Genomic DNA, 23,214 nt, shown 5'->3' with positions numbered 1-23,214 from the left:
GCATTATTAAAAGTGGTCATAATTATTAAATATATAATCATTATAATTATTAAAATTGTATTGCATTGGTAGTCTATATGTTGGGGTGTCATGTATGTATGTAACCATTTTTCAAGAGAACTTTGGCCTTAATATAAAACGGAAAAACATAAAACAAAGAATACAAGGCAGGGAAAGGAGAAAATGGCCTAATTTTATTAACAATCCCCGTCACAATTACTTCAAGAGTAATTCCTCATACCCACATGTGGTCCAGACTCGAAGTGCCAAAACATTATTGCATATTTGCATCTTAGCCCAGAGATTACATGAGTCACAAGGCATGTAATAGACCAATCAGATGCCGTAAAAAACTTTTACCTTTCCTCAGTTCACTACACAACTTTCGTTCTGCTCTCCGACTTTTCGGGAACATTCGGGTAATCAGGACCAACAGATGAGCCATCATAGGGTGGAGGACTACTGAAATGGGTCGACGAGTATGGGGGGTTGAGTTGGAAGTGTTGCTTGTGCTTGTGCTTGGGGTGTTCTTCGTAAATGTAGAGGAGAGGATGCAGGTGATTAGGAGAAGCCACCCAATGCGTAGAGTTATCGATAGAGTGAACGAAGATGGAGGGCCCTCTCTCGGACTTGTCATGGATTATCCTCACGAAGAATTGGCCCTTCGAGGTTCTGGCTTCGTTGTTCCAAACCCGGACACCCCTTGGATTGAATTGGCAGGTATTTCTATTCATTCTCCTACACTCTCTTCTCTTTCCCCTTTCCTTTGCATGGATGTGATTCAATCAATTGGCCTTTTCTGATCATTCAGGAAGAAGATTCCACATTGGGAATATCAATGGTGCGAACGTAATTTATGTGATGACTAGGGAGCAAACAGTAAGGTTTTCCACTTCCTTTGTTTTTCAAATGTTTATTAGCATTGCTCATTGTAATCTCTCGTGGTGATAATACATTTGTAGACAAATGCATCTCTGACCGTTCAAGTTCTTCTGGACCCATTTGTTTAACAAATGGAGTACCCTGGCATTGTATTCCGTGGAGTTTCGGGTTTGGCTGGAAGGAATGGACTGCTTTCTTCACCTAATTTCAGTTCATTGGCTTCTGCGAGTGCCCTGACTGTCGCTGCTGAGTTTATTCATTTAATCAACGAAGAAAGTGTAGTTCTGATAGAGGGATATGGTATTTGATCTTAATTCTTTAAATAACATGTATAAATATTTATCATTGAATTAAATACTTAAATATTTATTTTTTAAAAAAAATCAATTATTTGATAAATGAAATTACTTATCTTAATTTATCTTTTCACTTTTTATGAGTATGGTTTTAGTAAATACTCATTTAATAAAAAAATTACAATTTTTGATAAGCTATATGCATTTCTAAAAAGAATAAAATGTCATAATCTTAATTTTAATTCTCTTAGAAAAAGGATAGCATTGAGTCGTGATTCATAGACTAAACCAAATCCAATTTATTAAGGCTTTGGATGGTATAATGTCGAGTCGAGGTGATATGGATTATTTTATTAAAAAATAATTTATCTATTCGAATTTAATTTAATTAAAAATTTGATTATATTTAATTATTTTAATATTATTTTATTTAAATAATATAAAAAATTAATTAAATTTAAAAATGGAAAGATACTACTATTAAACTTAAGAGCACCAAAAATATTAACGGATAAATCGAATTTAAGTATTTTTTGGTACGATTTAATAAATTATTAAGATTTAAAGATAAAACCCATAAATATTGGATCATTCTTAGTGGGCTAACCCGGCCGGACTATTAACTTCAATTTTCGACCGCCTAAGTCCAGTGCAGAAAAAGGAGTAACAAAACCCTAGCTTCCCGTCCACCGTTTCCCATCTCGCCTTGCAAAAGAATTGCAATCACTAATTGTTAAAAAAAAATTTGCAATTCCTAAAGATCGTCATGGCGAAGAGGGACAAGGGAAAATCCGCGAAATTTGAGATGGAAGAGAACGAATCGAGACCGTTGGATTCGAAAGACGTGCTGGAGATAAGCAGCAGCGACGACGAGGAAGCCAACGAGGACTTGAGCTTGAAGATCGTCGAGAAAGCTCTATTGGTGAAAGCGGCGAAGTTGAATGAAAGAAACGATGCCGTTTCCGGTGATCGAGACGTCCTCTCTGCGGTGGATTTGACTTCTTCGTCTTCGGAAGATGGGGGAGCCGACGTGGCTGGTACCAGCGGCGTCGCTGAAGAGGCGGATCTTGATTTGAACGTTAATAAGACTGTTAAAATGAAGAAGAAGAAGACGACAAGTGAAAAGGTTAAAAAAAATTTGTTACTCTTCTTTTTGCAAATTTTCAATTAATATTGTTTTCATGGAATGCATTGCTTGAAATAATAGTTTTAGCTGAAATTGATTTGAAAATTTTTTTTTTTTTACTGCATATAGTTTTTGAGACAATGCAGGTAAAGAATTATAATATTCCAAATGGTGTGAATTTAGATTGGCGGAATTGGAATGGCCAACTATAACTTTTTTGAATTGCACGGTTAGGCATCATTATTGCTTATGTTGCTATGATATTTTGAATTCCAGTTGGTTCGCCACAGTTCTTTATTGGTAAGAAAGTTGTAGAATGAACTGTTGGATAAATTTTGTTGAATGAGCTGTTTAATAAATTCTTGGGATTTATTCTGTTCCTTTTTCTGGGTTTGCGAGGAGGCCCTTTTTCGAAGAAAACATGACTCCTCTCTCCCCCCAACCCCCAATAAAAAACAAAATTCCAGCAGGAACCGGCTTCTTTCTTTGAAAACTTTCTCATTTTCAGTTTTAATTGTTTTTATTAGAATTTCCGTGCAAGATTTTACTTATCTCACTTTTAGTTTCTGCTGGGATATTTGAGGAAAAGAATCATCTGTGTTGATTTTATAATTCCAATAATGCTACTGTGCTATGTTCAAATGGATTTACATTTGCAAAATTGGCTTGGCTTTTAAATATTGTTTGAATTAGACTATATTTGCTGTCAAACATTGCTTTTGTTACTGTGATAGTATTCATTTGAGCTGGTTGTGCATCATTCTTTGTAGTTGAATAATTAATGAATTGCCAAATGAATGGTGGGCTGGGCACAAGCTTGCAACATGTTTTATGGCTGATTTTTAATTTTGAATATCTGCACTCTCTTATGAGGCAAAATTATGGCCTTTTTATTGCTCCAGGTCAATATTACAGAGGATGGAGATAAAGCTGAGATGATAGAGAAGGCTGAGACAGTTGAGGAGGCTGAGATGGCTAAGGCTGCAGACACAATTGAATCTGTTGACCCAAATACTGTAGACATATCTGACAATATTGTGCTCCGTAAGCTTCTTGTGAGTTAAAATGCTTGCTTTGAACTGTGGTTTAGAAGAAAAATTCCCCGTCATTGCTTGGTTATTTTAGTATCTCTTTCATATTTATTCTATCAGCGGGGCCCGAGATACTTTGATCCTCCAGATAGCAGTTGGCAAACATGCTATAAATGTGGTGAAGAGGGACATATGGCAGTGAACTGTACATCTGCTTCAAAGCGAAAGAAACCATGCTTTGTTTGTGGGAGTTTGGACCATGGTGCTAGACAGTGCTCCAAGGTATGAAAGGAAAAGAGCTCTAATTTCATAAGAGGCAAATGAATCTATTACTAATTTACTACTATTCTTTTTTTCTGGAAAAAGGTTGGGCATGCTTGTTCTGTTGCTTTTGTAAATGTAGATTCTTGACGGTGAGGCAATATTAGTGAGTTGATATTATGATAATAATTTAAGTGGTTGAGAGTATGGAGTAGATCCCTCCTTGCTTTGGGCTAGGCCTTAGCTCTGAGTTGTTAGTAGATTAAAACAGTGGACTTGTCATTTACTTACCACTGATTCATGGTTTACCTAATTTTAACTTGTGAAGATTGCTTTTTTTGCAAAAAAAGTGGTCACTGCATCATTCATTTGCATGCTTATAACATTTAATTTCCCTGTAGGCACAAGATTGCTTTATTTGCAAAAAAAGTGGTCACCGCGCAAAAGATTGTCCGGACAAACACAAGAGTGGTTCTAAGAATGGTAAAATTTGTTTAAGATGTGGAGACTCTGGGCATGACATGTTTTCATGCTGGAAAGACTATTCCCATGGTGATCTCAAGGTTTCTTCATGTTCCCCAGCAGTTTCTTAAGTTCTTCTGACAGGATTCTTGTTCTCTAATATTCCTTATGTTTGTCCTCCCAAATCAGGAAATACAGTGCTATATCTGCAAAAATTTTGGCCATTTATGTTGTGTCAACTTTGTTGATAGCAGTGCAAGTGAAGTTTCTTGTTACAGATGTGGCCAACTGGGTCATACTGGTCTGGTGAGTGTTACTTAATATGCTCAATGTTTTATTAGAATTAATATGGTGAATGGGTTCCATTGGAGGAAGGGTAGGTTTACTTCCGGTGAACTTTAAATGTTCCGTTATTTTAATTTGGTGGGAATATTGTTTTATGTAGTCATGTGGTAAGTCACGTGGAGATACCAAGGAAACCACTGATAATGCATCACCTAGCTTATGTTATAAGTGTGGTGAAGGCGGACACTTTGCACGTGAATGCCCCGCTGGTACTGTGTCATCTAGCTCATGCTACAAGTGTGGAAAAGGAGGGCACTTTGCTCGCGAATGCACTGCTAAGGTATTTATGCACATGAATGGAAGTTCTCAGAATCAAGTGTTGTCCCATTGTTTATTTTTGTTTTTTAATCGCAGAATAATAGTGGTTGTTATTTCTTTGCTTGTGAACAGGTTGGTAGAAGAAATCATACATCATCTACTCCCAATGTAAGACCTCGTAAAGAAAATAAAGAGTTGTTGGGATACAATTCTGCTCCTCATGATCAAGGCAAGAGACCCAAAAGGAAGAAAATCCAGTATGAAGATAAAGGCTTCAGTACACCACGAAAAGTAAAGCAAAGAGGTGGTTGGGTTGCAGAAGATCCGGCAGATTTCTCCAATAGGAAGTCTAAAAGGAACCACTGGAATTCTCCCTCAACGCCATCTAACGAGGGACATAAGAAGTCATCATTAACTTCTGGTAGTCGTATGTCAGGTTCTCAATCCTCTAAACCAAAGAATTCGCATAGATTTTCGGCATCAAGGTTTGGCAATTTTGACAATGATGAACCCAGGAGGACGTACAATTGGCGGTAGGATTAGGAAGATATACATTCATGTTACAAAAACACATCTAATGTAATTTTTTTGAATATGGAACAAAGAAATCTTTATTAATTGTGTGGGAATTATGAACAGGATTATGGAACATGCTACTTGATAGATGAACCCCACCTATAGGAAGAAGAAACAAAAAAAACAAAAAACGAAGAAATATCCCTGTAGTTGTTAGTCATCGGCCATTAAAATCTGCTTAGAAAAATTCCAAGGAACAAAGCCATTGTCAGCCAAACCTAAGTTCTGGATCAGTCCTATGCAATCTGCCCTTCGTTCGGGGTCTCTTGCTGTCCTTAGGAAACGGTTGTACGATCAGTTCAAATTCAGCTATCGCAGGTTTCTTTCCACGACGGTCGACCTGTCACAAATTAAGCCACTCCATTAACAAAAATCTAAGAGATATATGTTATCATCCAAAGTTGATGTAAGAAAAACATGACTACCTACCTCGTCGGATCGAGCCAATCCCTCTTTAATGCAAGAGGGCAGATTTGGTAGTTGATCAACCTGTTGACCGTCTTGCTCTGAGCTTCCCTCCTCCCGAAACTTTTCATATGCTTCTACCACTTCCCATATGTCCTGTCGTAGCTTAATCACCATTGTCCCAAGACATGATGGCTGTGTGCAGTTACGTGAATCAAAGTCTGTACCAATCATAAAATTAGTTTTATTTTCCACAGATTTACAACTTGAACAAACTTATTGCACTTACCATGGAATAGACAGCCATGACTGGGGCAGCTATCACATTCAAAGAATGCCAAGTAGCAACCTCGTGTGCAGTGTGGACAGATGAAACTTTGTAGATCATTTTCTGAATAACTGAATGCTGCTTCTGAATTGCAGAGATGCCGAAGATTGTTGTAAAGCATTTCCATGTGTTTTATAAAGTACATCTTGGTAGAAGAGTGACAGGCCAACTCCGTAGATGGATGATCTGAACTCTCGTCATTTGAAGAGTCGAACAAACTAATTGCTTCTTTGCACATGAGTTCCTCATTGGAAAGGATCACCTGCTTGCTAAGACGTGCATATTCCTCCCCAGCCACTGCTCCCCATGGAAACCAGCCACCATCCGCAAAGTTCACTGCCTCACCGATACTGAAGCCTATAATAGAGGTCGCGCATCATTTTCAGATCGGGAGCAAGATATGAAATTAGAAGAAGAAGAAATAATGTAATTTTTTTACCTTGACTAAATCCAGCATGGTGTGCTCTAGGAAAGGTGATAACATAGTCTCCTGCCATCTGCACAGCCTTGAAAACAGGCACACCTTTTCGCCGCAAAATATTTGGAGGAAACATTGTTGTTTTCTCAGCCAGCAGTGCAGAAGCCCCGTCCTCTCCACCACGCACTAAGACTTCGGGAGCATAGACACGGTCCATGACTACCTTGTGAAACTCATGAGCCGCACTACAGGGGACACCATACCAACTTTTGGGTGCACCAGAGTGATGGTAGTTAATGCTGGAAACCATGAAGTGTTAAGAGATTATCATAACTACCAAGAGATGAAACTAAAAGAAAAATGAAAAAAAAAAAAAATTGAAAGTCAAGTTCACCTGTACAAGTAGTGATCTTCAACATGCCATGCGAATGTACTAAAAATCATTCCAATGTAAAGCATGGGTTCTGTTACTCCCTGAGTTATAGAAATTTAAGGTAAGATCGGTACAATATCAGTTAAACTTTTTTGTTAGAAATTGAAGACAGATTCAGCAAAATCATGGAAAATCATCCCCATACCGGTATAGAATAAGAAAGCAACCGCAAAGTGGAATAGGGCAGCTTTGGCAGAGTCTGTGATTTAAGTACCAAATAAAAAAGAAGTTGCAGAATGAGTTAAAAGGGAACAATGAATACAGACTACGGAGGGGAAAGGTAGAGACTGGGAGAAGGGTTGGAGTTGAGATAAGAACCTTCAAATTGCCCTTGCTTTGGCCAAGCTGGTCATTGGGATTAGAAGAAAAGGCACTGCCATCAATATTGACAGCATACTCGACTTTTTCATTCCCACGGCCCATTTCATGCCAGTATTCCTTTTCCATATCAGCAGGAGAGAGATTGGGAGAATGAGGAAATCTTTTAGCAAATTCCTTGTTCGCCAACTTCTCAAAACTTCTGAAGGTATGGTTGCTGAAATATATGTAACAGTTAACTTTCTTCCAGAAATTCAGAACTGAAAATGGTTATCAAAGATGGTGAAGTACTAGTACGTTGTTTATGGATTATGCAAAACTTACGTTTGTTTCATGTCGAAAGATGCCTTGTCATTCCTATTCCATTCATGGAGCCGCAGAGGTTGAATGTAACTTTTAAATTTGAAGCCTTTTATCTCCTTCGTCAATACATCAGCGGCTGGAACAGTAGCCTTCCATGGGGATACAATCTTGCAAATTCCTGAGAAATTTTTACATTGAACATGAATTCATCACACCAGGAAAACATGACATGATATGTAGAATGAACTGAAAAAAAATTTGGCCGATGGAAACTTTCATCCTAACCATATTTGGAAGCTTCTTGAGCAATGGTTTGCAGATAAGCCAAGGGATCTTGGAACTCCTCCATTGATGGACGATATACTGGGCATTCAGGTATGCTATCAACCCATTCAAGTTCCTCGTTCAAGCTGTATTTTTCCCTCATACGTACGCTCAAGTAGAAGTCTACTGGGGCAGACTTCGAACCAGTCTTGCTGCCCTTTTTAGTTCCAGAAGAACTAGTTTTTGTCGGTGTGTTCTTCCTTTTTTTAGCAGGTGCCATTTCTCTTGATTAACTTGCTAGGAATCCTTCAACTGCCCATGTAGACAAAAAGAAAATCATAAAACCAATTGAAGAACCCACCATTACATAAGAAAGAAATCGTGAGAAGGTGAATTCATTCTGAAATCTATTGCTACTCCTCTTTCTTTATTTGTTTCTTGGTAACCAAACAAACCCAAAGAGAAATTAAAACAAGAGAAAGTTGCCAAAACTAAGATTCACGTAACAGAAAAAAGAAAGTCGAAATAGAAAAAATTATAATCATCCTTGAGCATTTGGAAATAACAAGAACAAGATGCTATAAAACATGCAAGGAAAAGAGCAAAGAAACCCTGAACTTGTTAGTGGGTTAGTATATGATCCCGCATTATGCAGAAAGAAAGAAAGTCATCAATGACAGCCATTGTTGGTTATTTTCTTGTACATGAGCACCAAAACAGGAAGAAATCTATCCTTTCTTTTGTCATGCCTTTTTCTTTTCCAGTTTCTTTGGAAACAAGCAGTTTCAACCTTCAAGAAACTTCGTAACAAGAAGAGTGTAGGGGATGACAAAAACAAGCAGCAAATTGAGGCTAACTTCAGTTTCTTGGCAACCAAACAAACCCGAGAGAAAGCGAAAACAAAAGAAAATATATACAAACCAGTAAAAATGGCAGCGTGAGATAAAGGTGAGAGAGTTCTCCTGATCAAGTTTGCAAGCAACTAAACGTAGTGAAAAATCTGATAAAGGTGTCTGTTTTATCCACAAGGAAAACCGTTAACCAAGCCCGTACATGAAAGAGTATGCCACTTCAAAGACTTCCCCAAGTTGCCACGTGTACACCAGATCTTTGGAGGATACGTTGCAATCTTTCATTGGATAAAATCTGACTTTCATTTCCATGAAGAGGAAGGTTCCAAAAAAAATTTCATGTGTTTTGGACATTTTTTTTTAAATATCTATTTCACGATTTTTAAATAATTTCGTCAAATTAAATTCATATATCACTTGACTTATAATAATATCAAACTCAACTATTGGTGTATGTGTGAGTTATCTTCCTTTTTGATAAAAAAAAAAAAAGGGTTAGACCTAATTTGATTTTTTTATTTTTTTTGGTAATATAATTTTTAATTTTTTAATGATTTATTGCAATTTTTTAAATGAAAACATCACTGATCGATTGCATAACTCAAAAAAATTAAACAAAAATCGTTGATTTTTGTTCTCTTTTTCTTTGCACTCATGAATAAGTCCAAACTAATTAGTTTTAGGCTTAATTAACAAAAATTGGAGAATTGATTTTTTTCTAATAGAAAAAATTAGTTAATTGAATATATAATATATTTATATATATAGAAGGTTCTGAAATGACAATTTTTTTACGAAGTTTGCCTTGTTGGATGATTCTGATTCTCTTTTGGTTTCTCTGAAAAGAGGGGTGACGCTTGTTCTTCTTTAACAAATTAAAAGAAGGAAGGGAAATGCTATCTCCAGGATATGTCTTCGATCCTACTGATAGAGAGATAGTTTCCTACTATCTCCCTAGGCTAATTGCCAGCCGCGGCAACACGGGGTTCTTAGGCAATCTCAGGTACTTCTTCAACGTTCGCGACGTTTACTCCAGAAAGCCATCCCTTCTCTTTGAAAGCAACAACGACGGTGAGAAGAAACTGCTTCCTTACATGAAAGGCAACCAACGCTTCTTCTTCAGCCGTCGCCAGAGGACTTCTGAGATGAATGCCGATCATAAAATTTATAGAAGGACTCTTCAAGAAGAAGGCCAAGGCGAACCACAAGGACATTGGAAACGTACCAGCAGTACGCACCCTATCTTTGATGATCAGAATGACAAAAAGAAAATCTTGGGGTACGTGAATTTGCTCAGCTTTCACGAGTATCAGATCGGGGAAAAGAACAAAAAAGAAGATATAAAAACTAATTGGATCATGTATGAGTATTATCTCTGTCAAAATAGGTTTCAAGAATGGGTTATCTGTAAAATCAAAGATAAAAATCGCTCGGAGGAGGATGAATGCGAACCCAGTTTGCTCCGTCGGTTATTTTCCTCCAAGGAAAGAGCAGTGGCAGATGGATCCCAACCGGTACCTTGTCAATCAAGTAATTTGGTGAAAGCGCCACGAGATTTTGATCTGAATGAGCTGCCACCTGATTCACCCAGTCCATAGCTGATCAGATTTTTTGATTAAAGGATTCACAGAATTGGTTCGTCTTGATGAAGAACTTAGCTCTCAATATTTTTTTTTTCAAAAAAAAAATATTTACATTCATTTTTCTATTTTTAATAAATAGTAGATACATTTTCATGTTTACCCCCAAAGATACTCCTATGGTTGCAGAATAAAACTTTTTTTCTTTACTTGATTTTTTTTTTTGAAATTCTTTCTTTAGTTGATATTAATTATTTTGTTAATTATTTTATATTATATTATATTAAAAATTATAATATTTTAATAAAATTAATTATAATGAAATTTGCATAGAATCAGCATCAACCCTCCCACGGGAACAAGAAAATAGTGAATGAGTTGAAATGTTTACAATATAAGAACCCTTGCAAGGCCACAAATTAGAAGCATTAGAGGTTGCCAAGGCCAGGCAAATTCATAATCCAAATACCTAAAACAGTATTCAAATTCAAGAAATGATTCGCTGGTTGTCTTTATGCTCATTGTGTGAGGGGATACGGCAGGACCTTTTTGCCATCATCACAAAATTGTAATGAAAATTTGAAGCATCTAAAATAGTATCTGGCTCAGACAAGAGCATAGAGTGGGTCTTTCACATTGGTTAATGGACAAGAAGGTTGATGAAAATGCCTATAGCCTTGTAAGGAGAAATGCTTCTCAAAGCTCTACCATTGGAGGTTCTCTGGTAAAGATTCAATTGAACTGAGAAACCATTACAATAGCTTCAGTCCGCCGGTTACATCATCCACCATTTCAATAGGTCCTACAAGAACATTGCATAGAACCAAAGCATGAATATAAAAAAAAAAATAGAAATTCACAGAAAATAGACAAAAGAAGAGCCCACTTACCAAGAATAGCCATCACTGTCCTAGAATCTGAAAATGAATACAAAATAGTGAATTTCATTGTATGATAAATCAGACAAAAAGCCTTTGGAAGCAGTACTTGATGACTAGGGCCTAAAAATCGCTAACTAAAAATAACTTCAGAGTGGATGTTTGAACAAAAAGTTACACTGACGAAGCATTTAGCAGCACATGATAATTCAAATAATCATACAATTTGTTATATCTTTAAGCTCACATCTCCAACTCTCCACTTTTGAATCCTAATGCTTATAAAATATAACATGGATGGGATTGCAACAGTAAAGCTCAAGCACATTTACAGGAAACAGAGAAGAATCACAATGAGTTGGTCATTTATCCTTCCTAACATTTCTATTGGATCAATAATTGAAGGTAATAACAGTTGGTGTTTGAATGTTTAGGAAAAAATTGTTTTCGTAACACTAATTAATTATATAATAAAGGGTGAACAACCTTCAATGAAAGCGAAATAAAACAATAACCCAACTCTAATTTGGTTCTTCATCATTCTCTTTTCCCTATTCAGCGCTTTATCATCTCTTTTCAAACTCTACAATTTCTTTCCATCTCTTTTAGTTTTCTGTTTGGGAAACCCATACTTTTGAGTTTCACTTTGAGCTAAATCCTGCCAGCATGAACTAACTAGAGGTTATTAAAGAGGCAACAGAATGGAAAAGGAAGGCAAAGAGGGCAGAGTGGATAGTCCTGCACGTATAGCTTAACTTCATAAGTTCATTGCCAGATAAAGATAAAATCTTAACTTGTACAATTTATAGAAAAATAAATTAATTAGCAAAACCACGATCATGAAATGAAGAAAAAAAGAAATAAAAACTATACAACTCACTTGGTGCAATCTGAGTCCTCCCTGCATCAATGGTGATATGGGTTGGTAAGCTTAGCGATTTTGCCCTCTCCTGAAAAGTTGAAATCCTGGTTAATAGTTAATAAAACTATGTAATATAAGATAAAGCAGCAAAAAATATTGATGCACCCTGAGAGGCCAGGTAGAAGCATAAAACCAGAAAATAGTTGAAGAAGTCATTCCAGCCAGCAAAGTGTCAAGCATTTATTTAGTGCCAGGTTTGGCAATAACAGAGAGAATCATCAACCAAGTAATAAGCTTATGTAGGAGAACGATCAACAGCAAGGTTCAGAAGTAAAACATAAAATGGTTTACACACAACTTAGAGAAAGATAAATAAATGTAATGAAGAATAGAGATACGTCATTCAGAAAATGAAAATAGAATATTTGAACATCATCTGAGAGAAAAACTGACCACAAGTGTATTTGAATATTCTTCTAAAAATTAACTACAACTTTAACTGCAATTCTCATCAAATTCACAAAAAAAAACATTTTAGGAAAGAGCATTCACTACTCTCATATAAACAAGTCAATAAGGACTCCACGACAGGACCCATAAAAGCAGCCAACTTGGAAACCACCAATTTATTTCTTTCACCTGATACTCAATGAAGATGCACTTCTAAGTTTTGCACCACCATAACTTATTTCTTTCACAAGATACCATGGCATTTTCTTCTCACCATAACTTTTTCTGTTAATAGATTTATTCTACTCATCTAGCAAGCTAGATGGTGTTACGCTAGTGAGAACATCCATGATAATTAACAGAATAAGAAGCACAAGAATAGTTCTCAAACACACTGACTTGCAAAACTAGCATATCTTCCTCACTTTCGATTTTCACAACCACTTTTGGCTGAGCACACATCTCCCACCTGCATATTGACAACATTTTATCATAAAGAAGAATATAAAAGAGAGAGAGAGAGAGACACAGATATAGAATCAAAAGCACAAAAATAAGGTTTGCATTAGTATAACACCAGATCAGCGCATGGGCTCTACCTGTCCAAAGCTTTTGGTGCACGATGAAGGAGTTTTTTGTAAAGACCCAAAGTCGCATGGCTAAACATTGACAGAAAAAGGAAAAAAAAAACATGGAATTCAATAGAATGAAGAAAGTCAAGAAAATACATGCAATCAACCAAGAGTCATGTAATAGAGGTAAAGAAATCACAACATCAGATGGCACTAGATGACAGACTTTTAAACAGTACAAAAAAATTCCAACGGTAGCAAATTTACAAGAAAGTCATTATAAAAGATGAAGGAACCAACAAAGTAGTAGCATTAGTATAAAGATGGCAAAATATGAGTCTGCCAATTGGCTGCTTAGTAAAACCATATGGTAGCACAACAGGAACTTAGTAAGCAACTAGTGGCAGAGCCAAGATTTCAGGTTTGAGGGGCCAAAAATGAAAAATTTAATATTTGACGGGGTGAAATTATAAAATTTTTTAAACAATAAAGGTAAAATTTTAAAATTTAAAATAAATCAAAGAAAAAAATATAAATTTTTGAAATTTTGGAGAGGTGGGGGCCCCTACTAGCCCCCTCCCTCTGCGTCTGTAGACAACCTTACCCATTGGGTTAAACCTTGTCTTTAGGCACTTAAATTCCCAAAGCGAAAATTACAATCAACTTCTTCCAAGATGCTATGTCATGATTCAATGAGATGCATCATGTGCATTACACCTAACAGAGTGCAAATTTTTCAATAAATTATTGAGTATGGTCTGCTGTAAAAACTCCTGCTTATCACACCCCAAGCATTCCAGACTTGCACCAATTTAATTGATAGCATTCAGAGTCCTAATTTGCTGTTGGTTCACTTTTGGACAGATATGTCCTTATGTAGATTAGGAATAAGCACATCCCATCTAATCCAGCAAATTATGGGTTAGGAAAGGATCCATTAACAATCATACAATATAACAGAATACTTACTGCACTACCTAGCTTGATCTCTAAATTTATATCTCAGCAGTAAACATCTGCATCTAATGAAAATTGAAATTAGTGTTAAAGCTAGAAAACAAGGCCTCACCTGCACTGGGCAGCAATTTTCCCTTTGCCCATCTTAAGATCATTTCTTACAACCAACACCTGAAGATAATAAGATCAAGGCATAGATTTTCAATGTCTATTTTTATGTTTAATAGTTTGGACAAACACACCCAATCCAAAAGAGAAGAGAGACAGAGCTCAATACCATTTTAAAATCCTCTAGAATGTCAGCCAACTTTTCAATTTCAAAGGGTTCTTTGGTGTTCTTATTATTTGCTTTAGAAATTGTAGTATCTTTAGCTCCTCTTGATGAGAAAAACAAACAAGCAGGACGGCGCTTACCAATGCAGTAACCCAAGGCAAGGCATCCTGCCCCAACTAGAATGGTGCTCAACCATGAAAAATCCATCATGTTAAAGCACCAACAAAAATTTCCCCTCCGCACTAGAAGACCACAGCAATTATCAACTTAAAACTCCAAAAGAAATCTGCAAAATGCATAGTCAGATTTCAGAAATCCACCTCAAGCAGAAAAATTGGATTACAATAGAATTACCATATAGTTACAGATAAATGAAAATAAAAATCAATAGCTACTGATAATGTTATTATTATTAATAGTAACAATAAACGAAAGTGCTGAAGCAGGGCTTAATTTGGCTCCATTTGGTTGTTGCTTTTATTACCTGATTTTTGGCTTTCCTAAATCGTTACTAAAATGTAAATGCAAATGGTTAAAGACATAATAATAATTAATTAAAAATGAACAAACAATTAAAGCTTTAACACTGATTCTAAAATAATTATTCTATGTAAAAGCAGACTCATACATTCTGTTCTCCAAGAAGAATTGCATTTTTAATTTTAAAAATGTATATAAACAATTTAGTTTTTGTATTGAAACACATTCTTTTCTTTTTGCTTCCAAAAGGGAAAAAAAGTAGCAAAAGCAACAACCAAAAATACCTGAATGAATTCAATCAAATAACAGAAATTCTAAACTCTGAAGCTAATGCCGCATATCAACTTAGGTTGCTTCATTCAGTTTCTGGCATCAAAACCAAATGTAAGATCCATTCAACTTTGTCAAATGTGCATTGGTCCAATTAAATTAAACACTCAGGCTGCTATTGTTCATCCGATCAGATTGATATCCACAGAAGATTCAGACCATTATAAGACTATGCTCCTAATATCCATTAAACTAAAGAACTTTCAAGTTTCAACTTTATCCTGGTCATCCATTAATGAAACTTTTGAACAAACACCAACAATCAACAAACAAACATTTCTATTTAATGTCAACTTATTCAACTTAACTTCATAACAACTAAAAACAAGAAGAAGCAAACATTCTCCCCCAAAAAAATTATCAAATACCTATCTTCAACAGAGAAAAAAACTAAAAAGAAACACAATCTAAGACATTGGTAATTCTAATTGCAAAGAAAAATACAAAGGAACACCAACAAAGCAGTAGAGGAATTATACCTACTAGAAACTTGGGTTACAATTGGATCGTGGGTTTATTGACTTTGGCTCGATGGGAAAGTGGGTTTAAAACAGAGTTGCTGGGGTTTTGTGTTTGGGTTCAAAGCATTGGGCGAAAAAAGGGTGCGACGAATGGAAAAATGGGGTAAAAGAGAGAATGGGAGGTTGGGCAATGAATATAATAATAGCGGCAAGGAAAGCAGAGAGAAGTAAGCAGAGCAAGAAGAGTGGGGGATCTTCGGTCGAGAGAAATCATTCTCTCTTCCCTTCTGAAATTTGAAGAAACTATATGATAAAAATGTTTCTTCTTTTAGGAAAAAAAAATGAACTAGTGAGAAACTTTGACTGACTAGTGTTTGTAAAAATAGCAGTAAATAAAATATAAAATCTTAAATTTGAAATAAAATTAGAGAAAAGCCCCCTTCTTTTTTTTTTTTTGGTGAGAATTAAGGTTAAAAGTGCAGAAATTTATTTACTTTATCTTTTAATTAAATTTCATAAAAAAATGTTAAGTGTTTTTATTATAAAAATATATATAAATTGGATGGGGCAGGTTTAGGCTTGAAAATTATAGAGCCCAAGCTTAGCTTGTTTGGGTCAGGCTCGGCCTTAGGTAGGCTGCCCAGCCCATCTATCACACGAATTTTAGGGACTGTAAATTGAATTATAATAACTCCATTTGGTTATCTGTTTTCTATTTATTTTTTTTACTTTCTCAATATTTTAATTTTAAAATAAATGTATACATTTTGTTATTAAATGATTGATTTACAGTTTTAAATTATATGACAAACATTGTTTCCATATATGTATCTAAAAGCCCTATTTACTTCTCGGCTTTTCAAAATAATAAGAAAAAAAAATAGTAAAACAACAAGCAATGGAGTTAATTAAAAGTGACAATTTAAATGAAAATGAAACCTTAAAATAAAAGAATGGCTTACATCATAAGCTTACTTGCCATCAAAGGCAACCCACCCAACAGACACGATTTGGGGAATGAATTTGTCAAACCACTCTGACATTGACAAATTAAAATCAAAATTTTTGGTTTGGGATATTCCAAGGGAAAACAAATGGGGCCTTTTCAATTTTATTTGATTGATGGGGAAAATATTGCCACACATTTTTCTCATGATAATACATGATTGTAATATCCTTGATGGATTATATACTTCACTGCTTCACATATTTAAAGAGAGTTTGAGTTCTATTTAGGTTTATAATTTATTCTTTGTTATCTTTCCTTATTAGCATATAAAATGCAATATAATCATGTTGTTATGACAAGTAAGCAAGGGTCCCTTTAGTTTTTAGATTTTTTTATAAGTATAAAATTTAAAATATATAATTTTACCATAAAACATAAATCAAATAAATTGATTTAAAATAATAGTAAGTCATTTAAGTTAAATTTTAAAGGTTAGATTCAATCTCCTACTCAAATTTAGAAATTATTTTTTCACTTTTTTACTTCTCCAAATATTTTTCTTTTCCTTTTTCTCTTTTGTTCCTTTCTCCAATCTTTTTCCAATTATTTTTCTTTTTCCTTTTTTCCCTCTCCAATTTTTTCCCAATTATTTTTCATTTTCTTTTCCTTTTTCCCTTTTTTTTTCTTTTTTTTCAAACAATTTATTCTTTCATAACCAAATAAGTATACTAAACCTTTTAACTCATACAAATTTGCCTAAAGTAAAAATTCAATGTTAATTTTTATTTTGTTTTATATCTATTTATATTAGTGTATCTAAAAACTTATATTAAATTATTAAAAAATTTTATATCATAAATTTATCTAATATGAAAATTTAATGTTAATTTTTCTTTTCACTCTATATATATTTTATATTAAATTTTATTTCAAAAGTGATTAATTTTTTATTTCGAATAGAATCATTGACTTAATCCATGACCTTATATGATTATTATTTAACTATTCTTCATATAAAATTTTGACCCACCATTGCAAATAAGCATATAGCTGATGTTATATTAACATCAAATGATATAAATGACGATTTGATTAATAATAATAATTAATTTATCCTCAATAATAAGAGTTTATTTAGCTTAAAATGAATATAAAAACTTAATAAAAGTATAAAACAAAAAATTTATTTGAATTTTTGTGAATTATTAATAAGTATTTTTAAATATTATGTCAAAAAAATTATTAAATATCAATATAATCATCACATACAAACATTTATCTATAAGTGAAATATTTACATATAAAAATAAAAACTTATAGGTAATAATTCTTAAATCCTTACTCCTTTGTTTCATTACGGGAATAATTCTTTAATAGTAATAACTAAACTTTTTAATTTGAAACTAGCTTGGCGGTGGATGCACATTTAATATTAACAGGAATTTAAGAAAAGGAAGAAAAGAGAGGAAGGTGACAATTGGTGTGGTGCCGCTTTTTACCTTTATCAACCAATGGCAACAGCCTTCGCATTTACGCAATATATTTATTTAGCAAAAAGCCCCAAAAGAAAAATCTCAAGGAAATTAAAAATAAAATATCGGCATTTGCCAACGTCCAAGAGAGAGAGACTGAAACTCCAAGGCAAGATCAAAAACTCAATTTTACTGAGTCGTTACGCGTCGCTGTCTTCTTTCCTTTTTCTATCTCAATTCAATTTCGAAGGTAGAATGATTACCTTCTCTTTTTTTTTCTTTTTTTTTATTTTTAATTGCACCAAATCTCCCTGGGTTTTTCTTCCATCATTTGCTTGATCTCATCAATTCGACTCATCAAGAATTGTAAGCAAAGAGAAAACATTTTTCTTTTTTCTCTCGGTTTTGCTTTTTTTTTTTTTTTTTTTTGTTTCCTGACTTTGAAATTGAAGTATTTTAGAGTCTAGGCTTAGCTGACCCGGCAGTTGACTTAATGAACATGATTTTTATTTCTTTGAAAATTTTTGCCTTATATTTTGTTAGTAGTTAAGCAAGCTGACTATTTTCTTCTTAAGCTTTTCTAAATTTTGATTTTTGGGGTTTTGAGGTATGAAGAAATAGGATTTTGTTTTTTTGTTTACTTTATTCATCGATTTTTGCATTGCCTTTTGTTTATTTACTGCTAAAATAGAAGGGAAGATGATATCTACTTTTCATTTATTTGAGTATTTGCTTTAAATTAGGTTTTTATTCTTGTTATCTTCTTTAATTGGCAAGTTGCTCGAATTTTGAGGGGTTTTGAAGTTATTATTTTGATTGTGAGGGTTCTTTGGAAGATTTGGAAATTAGGGTTCTTGTTTGAAAAATATCGATGCCATTGAAAATTGTTCAGATAAATTTTTAGGTTAGCATTAAGTTCTTCTGGGTATATCGTAGGGAAGATGGTGAAGAAGCAAAACCAGATATTTGAGTGTCTAAATTAGTGATGATGGGGCAGATCATAGTCATTTCTGTTGGATTATTTTAAAACATTGATGTAACTCTGAGGCTTTTGGGATTTTTTTTTCATGGAAGATGATTGGGGAGAAATTTTCATGTTAATTTCTGGCCCCTAGGATGGATGCATCAAGGCATTATTTCTTTGACTCTTCTAGGGTTTTTTTTAAAGGAATTTATTGAATATATAGTTTTGTTTTTTGAAGGTTTCGTGAAGATGGACAAAAATTTGATGGACAAAGTTAGTGCCTTTGGTGAACGCCTCAAGATTGAAGGAGCTGAGGTGGGCAGAAAAGTAAGTGCTGGCATGAGCTCAATGAGCTTTAAGATGAAGGAGCTCTTCCAAGGCCCGAACCAAGCTGATAAGCTTGTTGATGATGCAACCTCAGAGACCCTTAGTGAGCCTGATTGGGCCTTAAATCTTGAAATCTGTGACATGATCAATCACGAAAAAATTAGCAGTGTTGAATTGATCCGTGGCATAAAGCGGAGGATAATGATGAAGAGCGCTATGGTTCAATACTTGTCCTTGGTTTTGCTTGAATCTTGTGTCAAGAATTGTGAGAAGGCATTCTCAGAGGTGGCAGCTGAGAGGGTTCTCGATGAAATGGTTAAGCTAATCGATGATCCTCAGACCGTTGTTAATAATCGGAACAAAGCTTTGACGCTTATTGAAGCGTGGGGGGAGTCAACCAGCGAGCTCCGCTATTTGCCTGTTTATGAAGAAACTTACAAGGTAACAACATATACTTTTATCGGGTTTATTGCAGATGTGGAAACAAGTAGAGGAAATATGATTATTTAATTTCATTTACTTGTTTTGTTATGGTGTGTTTCTGATTGAAAGTCCTGTAACATTAGTAATAACAGTTGTGTGAAATTGATTCTTTTAGTTGCTGTTACAGTCTTCAATCTACAATTTAGCCTGCAAATCTTAATTAAATCATGGAATGGGAATTTTTTTTTTAAAATGAAGGAGCAACTGTTTAACTGTTCGTTTGGTTTAGTTGATTGAAATCATAACATTAATTTAGAAAATCCCTGAATAAGCTTTCTTCAACAACTGAATTCTTGACTAGGAACTTTTTGGGGTACGCCAATGTCTCTTGAATTATTTGTGCTTGGAGTTGCAATAAGTTTTAATATGCAGTGCAGTGTTGCTACAAAAGATAAAGCCTTTTGGCTTGTAGATTGATGGCTTTTGAGATTTCTCAAATGATCTTTTTTATGTTGTAGAGTTTAAAATCAAGGGGTATTCGCTTTCCTGGTCGTGACAATGAGAGTTTGGCACCTATTTTTACTCCTCCTCGTTCAGTTTCAGCACAAGAAGTGGATGCTAGTCTTGCGCAGCAGTTTCAACATGAAATGCAGCTTCAGCATGATATTCCTGTTCAAAGCCTTACAGCTGAACAAACAAAAGAAGCATTTGATGTGGCAAGAAACAGTATTGAGCTTCTTTCAACTGTGTTATCATCATCTCCTCAACAAGATGCTCTTGAGGTATTATTGTCTTTTTGTGCACTTCTTAGTTTCTAACTTTTTAATGACTATCAATAAAGTATGCTTCAACAAGCTCTTAATAATCTGAGTCTTGACTGAATTAGTCATGAATTTGTTTTGTCTATCCATTCATGTGTTAAAGAATGTTTAGTATTCTATGCATTTAGTGAGACTTTAATGTGCAAAAGATCAACTTGTTTGTCAATAATTTACCTTTTGCTTTATTTGCAAGGGGAAATTACTTTCTTTTTAGAGCTTTTAAATCTTTTTTATTATCCATTTATGATCTTTTATGCAACTTGGAGGCCTATAGGTGATTATTATTACATTTCACCTCAATGATGAATATTGGTGAGAATTCTGATGGCTCCAATGATGCCAAGTTTATACTTTCATGTTGAAGGGGATATCTTTGACTTATTATGCTCTGCTAGAAGGGAAATTAGAAGTGAATTCTTTGTGGTGATAAGGTGACATCAGAAAATTAGATTTAAGCATACTTGAACTTTTTGCTGATTGTTCTTTGTAAGTTAATCTAGGATTATTTCTTGAGACCTTCATCAGTGTTGAGAAACAGATGACAATTTCACAATATTGTGATGTTTTGTTTCAGTTTAGACTCATAACATTATAAATGTTCTTTCAAATGGTCATTTAGTTGTTCTTGAGGTGGCAGCAATGTTATGTGGTTCTGAATCTATGAGTTAGAGTATAGCTTGTGTAAACATTTACAATTTGAACGTGTAGGAACGTTATGCAGATTTAACCTTTTAAAATGAAGTTTGTTTTTGCATTTCTGTTATTCATATTGGTAGAATCATATGAAATGAATCCCTTGGCCAGAAGGTAACGAAGCAGGACAAAACTCTAACCTACTTAGTATGTTACTTTTTGTTTTTCTAGCAGTTTATATGGTTACTCTCCCACTCTCCTTTTTGCTAACTTTATCAAATTTGATTTGGGGCATTGTTATAAAATAAGAAAGCCAGGAGATTCTGATTGCACATAATTTTTACATCTCCATGTGGAGGAAAAGGAAATAAAATAAAATAAAAGGAGGGGAAGTATGGAGTGGAGCTTTTAGTTCCAGATTTGATCAACAAGTACTGTTTTCATACCTTTGTTAGGGCTGAATACTGGTTGATCCCAGTAATTTACATTTTCTTTTTTGGCAGGATGAGTTGACAACCACACTTGTCCAGCAGTGTCGTCAGTCCCAATCCACAGTTCTAAGAATCATTGAGACTGCTGGAGATAATGAGGCCGTGCTTTTTGAAGCTTTGAATGTGAATGATGAGATCCAAAAAGCTCTCTCAAAGTATGAAGAGTTGAAGAAGCCAACATTAGTTGCTCATGAGCCAGAACCTGCAATGATTCCTGTGGCTGTTGAGCCTGATGATTCACCCCGTCATGCAAAAGAAGATGCCTTAATCAGAAAACCAGCAGGTACTCGACACGGAACACATGGGGGAAGCAATGATGACATGATGGATGATCTTGATGAAATGATTTTTGGTAAGAAAGGTGGGGGTTCATCTGAAAGTGGGCAAGATTCAAAGAAGCAGCAAGCACCAAAAGATGATCTAATCACATTTTGAGTGCTACTTTAGGACGGAAGGCCTCGACGGGCATCATTGTAGGCATTGAACAGAAGTTTGAACTTTGACAGGACTGTGGACTTTTTTCTTTCACATACTTCCAAGTTATGTGTAAGTAATTAATGTTTGGATTTATTTACACAATTATTTGATGAGTATACATGGGAGGATTGTTATGAGCAGAATAAAGCTGTTTGGCTCTCATAATTGTGGTATGTGGACATGACATTCTAGTCCCTGGTTCTTCGTTTGCTGCATATAAGTCCTTCCAACAAGTTCCATGCATATGCTAAATATACCGGAATCAGTTTTCACCTTGACAAAGTGTAAATGAATTGATCTTACAGGCTTTAGAATGAGGGAACATTTTTTTATTTCTTGAATTTATTGTGTCTATATTCTTTGATGACATTTGTTTGTCACTTATGGATTTTTACAATTTTTCATATAAAATTAGAAATATAAATAATGGAAATTTTGTAATATTAATCTATAAATTACTTAATTTTATTAGAAGTAACAAAATTATTTTTTAATGAAGTTAATATAATGTAGATAATTTTTATTTATATCTATAATAATAAATATTTAAAATGGAAATTTAAAAATATAATGAACAAATATTTTTGTTTTCATTCATTAAAAATTTTATATATATTATATAAATAGTCTCAAAATTAAAAACCTTACTCATTTCCGTAAGTTAAGTGAAAAAGTGTTTCACTTATGTAAAGGATAAAAGTAAAATCTAATGGGTAAATTAATAAGTTTTACTTTTTAAAGATTTGCTTCTTGCGACTTCCGAGCTAGCTTGAGACTTCCCCGATCTTCTGTTTCCGGTGTGAATACCAGCTTCAGCTCTTTTTTTTTTTTCAAATATTCAACTACTCTCCTATGGGATTTTGCAGATGTGGGATTTTGCAGATGGTGCAAAGTCCTTTCAGTAACGCAAGTGGGGACTGGGAAAAGACTAGAGTGAGTGCCATCTGCATGGAAAGGCTGCACACTTGACAATGCGCATCGCCCTTGACCATTTTGTCATCCTCTTGCACTGATGTGCAACCCCTATTGGTTCTCTTTGATTACCTAATGAGGGTTTTGTGAAGGATGGCCAATCTCTCACCCCCTCATCTTAGTTTCTGGTCTTTAAGACAGAAGGAAACTGAACTCAATTTAAATTAGTCAATCATTAGTCCAGCTCCATGAAACTGAGATGGAAGGAGATGGACGGAAAGTTGGAAGAAGGTGGCTTGACAGCCTCCATTCAGTGTTTGTGGACAATTTTAGTAAAAGGTTAT

The 23,214-nt window shown here is 34.5% G+C and overlaps 5 protein-coding genes across 9 annotated transcripts; 3 read left to right on the top strand and 2 right to left on the bottom strand.

Moving 5' to 3' along the window:
• The first annotated feature begins 1,796 nt into the window (after positions 1-1,796).
• Positions 1,797-5,449, top strand: LOC110414756 (zinc knuckle (CCHC-type) family protein). Its single transcript, XM_021426161.2, has 7 exons — positions 1,797-2,304; positions 3,207-3,359; positions 3,456-3,617; positions 3,998-4,159; positions 4,248-4,364; positions 4,504-4,683; positions 4,794-5,449. The coding sequence occupies exons 1-7, from the start codon at positions 1,945-1,947 to the stop codon at positions 5,196-5,198; spliced, it is 1,539 nt and encodes a 512-aa protein (XP_021281836.1). The 5' UTR covers positions 1,797-1,944; the 3' UTR covers positions 5,199-5,449.
• LOC110414755 (lysine-specific demethylase JMJ13-like) lies at positions 5,315-7,986 on the bottom strand. Its single transcript, XM_021426160.1, has 10 exons — positions 7,728-7,986; positions 7,464-7,620; positions 7,140-7,356; positions 6,967-7,020; positions 6,783-6,862; positions 6,410-6,687; positions 5,932-6,327; positions 5,667-5,863; positions 5,456-5,577; positions 5,315-5,336 (listed from the first exon to the last, which is right to left on the bottom strand). The coding sequence occupies exons 1-10, from the start codon at positions 7,984-7,986 to the stop codon at positions 5,315-5,317; spliced, it is 1,782 nt and encodes a 593-aa protein (XP_021281835.1).
• A 1,464-nt stretch (positions 7,987-9,450) lies between these two features.
• On the top strand, positions 9,451-10,155 carry LOC110414860 (NAC domain-containing protein 2-like). Its single transcript, XM_021426269.1, has one exon. The coding sequence runs from the start codon at positions 9,451-9,453 to the stop codon at positions 10,153-10,155; it is 705 nt and encodes a 234-aa protein (XP_021281944.1).
• A 291-nt stretch (positions 10,156-10,446) lies between these two features.
• Positions 10,447-15,771, bottom strand: LOC110415929 (Peptidyl-tRNA hydrolase II (PTH2) family protein). 2 transcript variants are annotated; one of them, XM_021427712.2, is made up of 8 exons: positions 15,420-15,770; positions 14,134-14,416; positions 13,969-14,027; positions 12,927-12,986; positions 12,727-12,796; positions 11,896-11,965; positions 11,028-11,054; positions 10,447-10,939 (listed from the first exon to the last, which is right to left on the bottom strand). In XM_021427712.2, the coding sequence occupies exons 2-8, from the start codon at positions 14,338-14,340 to the stop codon at positions 10,890-10,892; spliced, it is 543 nt and encodes a 180-aa protein (XP_021283387.1). In that variant the 5' UTR covers positions 14,341-14,416; positions 15,420-15,770; the 3' UTR covers positions 10,447-10,889. The 2 variants fall into 2 exon arrangements, with proteins under 2 accessions (XP_021283387.1, XP_021283388.1); XM_021427713.1 differs by lacking the exons at positions 10,447-10,939; positions 11,028-11,054 and adding an exon at positions 11,061-11,753 and having other exon boundaries at positions 15,420-15,771.
• Positions 15,772-17,865: 2,094 nt separating this feature from the next.
• LOC110415811 (Target of Myb protein 1) lies at positions 17,866-22,123 on the top strand. Of its 4 annotated transcripts, none has more exons than XM_021427544.2 (4): positions 17,866-17,991; positions 19,025-19,554; positions 20,055-20,318; positions 21,494-22,123. In XM_021427544.2, exons 2-4 carry the CDS (start codon positions 19,036-19,038, stop codon positions 21,914-21,916), a joined length of 1,206 nt encoding a protein of 401 aa, XP_021283219.1. In that variant the 5' UTR covers positions 17,866-17,991; positions 19,025-19,035; the 3' UTR covers positions 21,917-22,123. The 4 variants fall into 4 exon arrangements, with proteins under 4 accessions (XP_021283219.1, XP_021283217.1, XP_021283220.1 ...); XM_021427542.2 differs by having other exon boundaries at positions 17,915-18,072; XM_021427545.2 differs by lacking the exon at positions 17,866-17,991 and adding an exon at positions 18,052-18,188.
• The last annotated feature ends 1,091 nt before the right edge of the window (positions 22,124-23,214 follow it).

The sequence above is a fragment of the Theobroma umbraticum genome, unplaced genomic scaffold (genome assembly GCF_002168275.2).
Source record: "Theobroma umbraticum cultivar Fairchild unplaced genomic scaffold, ASM216827v3 scaffold_147.0, whole genome shotgun sequence".
In the NCBI taxonomy this organism is placed as follows: domain Eukaryota; kingdom Viridiplantae; phylum Streptophyta; class Magnoliopsida; order Malvales; family Malvaceae; genus Theobroma; species Theobroma umbraticum.
The sequence above is the reverse complement of the archived record's forward strand: the minus strand, read 5'-3'. Positions and strand labels throughout refer to the sequence as shown.